The following is a 5564-nucleotide window of genomic DNA, read 5'->3' on the forward strand; positions in this document are numbered from 1 at the left end:
TAAATGTTTATTGGGACTTCCTATGGGCTTAGGATATAAAGTGTATATAATAGGGCCTGACTTCTTGAGTAACCCATATGCTGACTGCAAAGAAAAACCCATCAGTTTAAAGATATGTTACACCATGGTAGGTGCTATGACAGACAGGTATGTGAAGTGTTTGAGGAACCCAGAGGAAGAAGGCAGAACTTTCATGTTATTGGGAAGCTTGCACACTACTGTCGTAATCAAGTGGCTGTATCATCTCAAAGGCTTTTAATTATATCTTGAAATATATTCTCTATATGAACATGTTCTGTGATTTTCTACATTATCTTTCAGTTCCCTGGGGGGCAATGGAACCTAAAGGTTAAGAGAAGGGGGCCTGAAGATAGGTAGACCTGGATTTCAAATCTGGGCCTATGCCTTACCATCCAGCTGGGTGACTTAGAAGAATCACTTACTCTCCCTCATCCATTAAAGGGTGTGCAAGTGCAGGATTAAATACTATGGAGCTACACATTCAGCATGGTGCCTGGCATGCAGTAGGAGTAGGTGCTCAATTATATTTCACCAGGTGATTGTCACTTTTTGTGCTGCTGGTGGTGACAGAAACTCATAGAGACTTGGTTGCTGATTTTTTAAAAAGACTTTTACTGGTATAAAAACAATTTAAACATAATATAAATACATTATAAATATTTCTTTTAAAAACATGTATAAGTTAGCAATTTATTTGAGGTAAGCCTACACATTCCAAGAAATGATCTGACTCTGAAACGAAGGTATTCAAGCTGTACAACCATCTGTTATTTTTTTCAAAACGAACACACAAAATATTTCAAGTGGCACTTTATAAAAATATAAATATCACTTGTATAAATTAACTCAACATCACATATTTAAATATCAATAAATTAAAAATAATTAAAATAGTGTCCTATTGCTCATACTTTTAGTTCTTCATAGAGAACAACATAAGTTATGTACCCAGCGGACAGCTTTCTGACCAGAGAAAGGAATGTCCATGAGTTGCAACCATCTTAGATGCCCAGGCTACATCCGGATAGCCCTCTGAGTGAACTGCAGGAAGTCTTCGAGGCTTCGCAGGATGAGGTGAATCGTCGTGGTCTTCAGCCAATTTTTCTGTGCATGCATCTTCTCCAGCAGGCCAGTGTTTGTGGTTGGGTCAGGGATGGTTTCTTCAACGGGGTTCTTCATCTGGAGGGAAAGAAAGCAAGAAGAATTGTTTAAATATTGAACAAATTCTTTTCAGTGGAGGGATGCTCTGGGCTGTGGGGATATGTTCAGATTTGGGGTGAAGAAGACTAATTGGGACCACCTACCCTGCCTTTCCTAGATAGGGTGAGGTGCTTTTCCTCTGAGCCCACCCTTTCATAGCAACTGAGTTCTAAGCATCCCTTTGCCTCTCTGGCTCCTTTAGATCATAAGCATCCCAAGGGCAGCCACAGTATCTTACTTATCCTCTGTTGTCTTAGCCAGTGCCTGGCACATGTTTGAAATTTAATATTCAAATGAAGAATCTATAGTTAGAGGCATTTCAATGGATCTTGAGTGGCCTCTGACACTAATATTTCCCTCCAGTTTCTCTCACCCATCTATTCAGCATCTGTTGAGAGTCCACTTATCTAGTGGTGTAGGAGGACTGGGAAACACCTTCCCATAGACCCACTGACATGGGGCACCTCCAGGCGTGGCCTGAGCACTACAGCAATGGCATCACCTGGAGCTTGTTAGATGCAAGTCTCAGGTCTCACCCCAGACCTGCTGAATCAAGCTCTGCATTGGAACAAGACCCCCAGGGAATTTGTGTGCACATTAAAGTGGGAGATGCTCCCACTTAAGGCAAAAGACAGGATTAGCACCCATAGGCTTCTCCATACAGGGACTTTTTATTGAGCTCTGTTTGGCTCATCTATACACGGTGCCATCAAGTCTCCGTCATGTGGCAGTTGAGTGGCCAGCTGGTAGTACCAAAGACCTGTACCTGTTCCTCCAGCCTTTAGCCAATTTTCTGTATTAACTCTTCTTCCAAAAAGTTGGAAAAAGGAGTTGCTACCATAATGATAAGAATGTCACTTGGCAATACTTAAAATATTAAAATAATTTTTGTGCTCTCTGTTCTTTGTGATTATGGATCACTGAGCAGGGTTGTATGTGCTTCCTTCTGCCTCTACAGATACTTTTTTTTCTTTCTTATTTCTTAAGCTATTAGGAGTTGATGTCAAAATCTACCTCACTTAACATAGTTTTAAATATAGTTATTGATATCCTTTGCAGAAGAGATCTAACCTTCCCCCCTCCCCCCTACAACATACACACATAAAAACAGTTCTAACTATCAGGAAATACTTCTCAGATCCTTTCCTTTACATGCAACTATGTCTTCTGAATTGGCTTTACATTCCCAAATTGTCTGGGCTGCTTTCTTTGAGACTGTATTGGCTACACTGAGTGAGGAGACAGGCGACACTCACCTTTTGCCTCAGGATATTGACCAGGGCTTTGGTTCCTATCTTCATGGCCTGGGCATGTCCCTCAAATGTGTTCTGGAGGTACTCCAGGTATACCTGAAACTCCAGAAGACCGGTGGTGATTCTTATCAAGCAGGTCTCCTAAGAGGAAAGATGGTGGGAAAATTGGTTATTGCCAGGAAGATACAATGAATTTTAAAAGTTAAAATTACTATAATTTGCTCAGCCAGCGTAGCTCAGTGGTTGAGTATCAACCTATGAACCAGGAGGTCATGGTTCGATTCCTGGTTTAGGGCACATGCCCAGGTTGTAGGCTTGATCCCCAGGGTGGGGTGCACAGGAGGCAGCCAGTCAATGATTCTCTCTTTTCATTGATGTTTCTATCTCTCTTTCCCTCTTCCTTCCTCTCTGAAATCAATAAAAATGTATTTTTTAAAAATAAAATAAAATGTTTAAAACAAAATTGCTATAATTTAACAACTTTTCCCTCTCCATCCCCACCTCTCACTCCCACCCCTGGGAACTTCCCATACTTCTTAGGCATCATGCTTTGAGACATCAGACAGCACCAGCTGCCCTAATTTAAGTATCTGGACAATCAGAAACATCACTTAATTTTACTCAAAGCCCAGTGGATGCTAGAATGTGGCAAGGGGGTCCTTCTCTATTCTCCCTTTAATGCTCTTCCCTCTGGCTGCACTCCTGCCCTTGTCAATGTTGGGCTAAAACCTTTTATGGAATAATCAGAAGTCAGCACAGGTTATCTCACTGCCTAGAAGGAGAAAGGTGTAGAGAATAACCTCAGCAGGGAGGACAACACTAAGGGCAGCCAAGGAGAAGAAAGGTCACCGAACTACCACCTCATACAGGATAAACCAGCTAAACCTGCTGGGGTTTCTAACACATGACCATTGTGAAAATCCCAAGGGAGGCTGGCTGTCTCTGACTATGCCATTCAAAAATAAGTTGCCTTTACAAAGATTTCTGTTGGCCTCCTCATGAAATTTACACAATATTCTTTACATCTATGGCCTTCGTTGTTGCCTGCCTGTCTGTGTGTACACAGACCTGCATGCAAGGTGGAGAACTTGGGAATAGCTAACAGTGAACATGATGTGTGGGTACCTGATTGAATCCAGAATGGAAGCATCCATCTTTTCTGGCCAGTTTTGGAAGGTTCAGGTTGTTTTCTGTCAGTACCTCCTTGCTGTTTTTACACGATTCATGGTTGTCACACATCTGGGAAGAAATACCAAAACTGTTATCATGTGCCTCTAACACAAACACCACTAGAGGGCCTAGTCATGTTCCACCATGGCCAGGAAGTTCTCGTAAGAAAAATGAAGTCAGAATCCATTAGCATCCAGACAAGCAAGATCTAGTGGAGGATGGGCACTCTTGGGTTCAATTCCAGGCTCACTTGTGACTTCAGGCTTGTCTCACTGTCCTGAGTATCAGTGTCCCTCTCTCCAAATTGGGGATAATGAAGCACTTCCGCATAAGTTTGTTGTGAGGATGAGACATAATAGTTATAAAAAGTACCTGGCACATACTACCTACTTAATACATTTCGATAATAATTGAGTGAATATCATTTGAGCCATAGAATGTTCCAGCTGAAAGAACCTGTGAGATCATCTAGTCCTATCCCACAGTTTTACAGGTGGAGCTTAGAGGTGGTAGGAAATTTGCTCAAGATCACAAAGCTGGTTCAGCAGAACCAGAGGAGATTTGGGGTGCCCAAATCCCCTTTGCTGTGTTCTTTTCTTTCTACAAAACAGTCAAACTACCTTGCATTTAAAGTTTAGGAGCTGCTTTAATCTTCCTATGATTTTGCCTCTTTGGTGGGCTATCGAGTTTGCAGTATATAAGCTGGAATGACATTGAGGAATTCCTAACTATCACGCTTATATAACTTAAAAGTACTGTGACTATCCTGAAAAGCTGAACATTCATTTCAGGTGCCACTTTTCTAATCCTCCCAAAGTCCAAGAGACACAAAAAAAGATCAACAGACCTTATTTTTTGGTTAGGGAAAGGGAGTCCTAAGAAACAGTGACCCTCAGCTCATGTCAAGTATGGAGTGGGGAATGGGTCAGGGCACATGGATTCCAGCCCCGTTCTGTATTTTCCAGGAGGGGACGGGAGTCCCTGAGACCAGCAGCAGAGGAGAAATACATAAGACAGTCTGCTTCTTTGATGTCAAATCTAAACTCCCCCAGAAGAACCCATCAAAGACCTCCCAATGCAGGAACCCTGTCCCCATCCAGGGGCAAGGAGAGGCATGCCCACACAAGCCTTCCATCACCCTCCATTGAGCTTACCCACCTTATTTTTCACGTCAGAGATTTCGAGGAGGATGGACTTAATGAGGTTTTCAATTTGTTCTGAAGAGGTGAGTGGTGGTCTGTTTGAGGTGGTATCATCTTTAGAATCTTCTCCCCGGGGAACCGGGGTAGGGAAAGCAGTAGTCATCACCAGGAGCAGCCCCAGGGAGAAGGCCACTGGACTGAAGGTGTCTGTGCCGGAGGGAAGGGAGAGCAGCAGTGAGCAGCCTGCACAGCTGGGGAAGCTGTGCCTCTGGCTGCTGGCTGCCCGCCAGCCCTCAGAGCGCACACCCTCTCTCTCACCCAGGCACAGCCTCCGGCCTCCGGGCGGTTCCCAGGCTAGGGATTTCCTTCACTTACTTGTGGAGAGGGAGTTCATAGCTGGTTCATAGAGGGAGATGGAGCTCTCTTTTCTTCCTGGTGGGCTCGAGGACAGAATGAGCCTCAGACATGCTCAGCCTCATATTTATTGAGGGTTGAAATTCTAATATTGAGACTCATGGGAAAATCCCACATTTGATAAATCTTTTTTGGAGGATGGGGGTGGGGCCAGGGTGGGTGGGGCTGATTGGAAACCTTATTAAGATTGTGCAATGTGACGTCCTTTAGCATCATCACAGGAATGAAAACCAGGGAAATGTGCCGCTTAGGTCATTACCAAGGAGCCCTAGAAGCAAGATCACTCTTCCTCTACTTTTTTTTTTTTTTTTTTTTTTTTTTTTTTTTTTTTTTTTTAGTGACTCAGCACTTTGGCATGTGTTGA

At 43.2% G+C, this 5564-nt stretch overlaps 1 protein-coding gene across 1 annotated transcript; it reads right to left on the bottom strand.

Annotated features, from left to right (window-relative positions):
• Positions 1–609: 609 nt before the first annotated feature.
• On the bottom strand, positions 610–5304 carry IL6 (interleukin 6). The gene is made up of 5 exons (XM_036327920.1): positions 5162–5304; positions 4803–4993; positions 3600–3713; positions 2478–2615; positions 610–1200 (listed from the first exon to the last, which is right to left on the bottom strand). Exons 1-5 carry the CDS (start codon positions 5178–5180, stop codon positions 1036–1038), a joined length of 627 nt encoding a protein of 208 aa, XP_036183813.1. The 5' UTR covers positions 5181–5304; the 3' UTR covers positions 610–1035.
• Between the last annotated feature and the right edge of the window lie 260 nt (positions 5305–5564).

This window comes from Myotis myotis, unplaced genomic scaffold (genome assembly GCF_014108235.1).
Source record: "Myotis myotis isolate mMyoMyo1 unplaced genomic scaffold, mMyoMyo1.p scaffold_m19_p_11, whole genome shotgun sequence".
In the NCBI taxonomy this organism is placed as follows: domain Eukaryota; kingdom Metazoa; phylum Chordata; class Mammalia; order Chiroptera; family Vespertilionidae; genus Myotis; species Myotis myotis.

Coding starts and splice junctions, on each gene's coding strand:
- IL6 (XM_036327920.1), bottom strand. Junction 3,714..4,802: donor TCTCTGACGTGAAAAATAAG/GTGGGTAAGCTC, acceptor ATTTCTTCCCAG/ATGTGTGACAACCATGAATC. Junction 1,201..2,477: donor TCAATATCCTGAGGCAAAAG/GTGAGTGTCGCC, acceptor CTTTCCCTCCAG/ATGAAGAACCCCGTTGAAGA.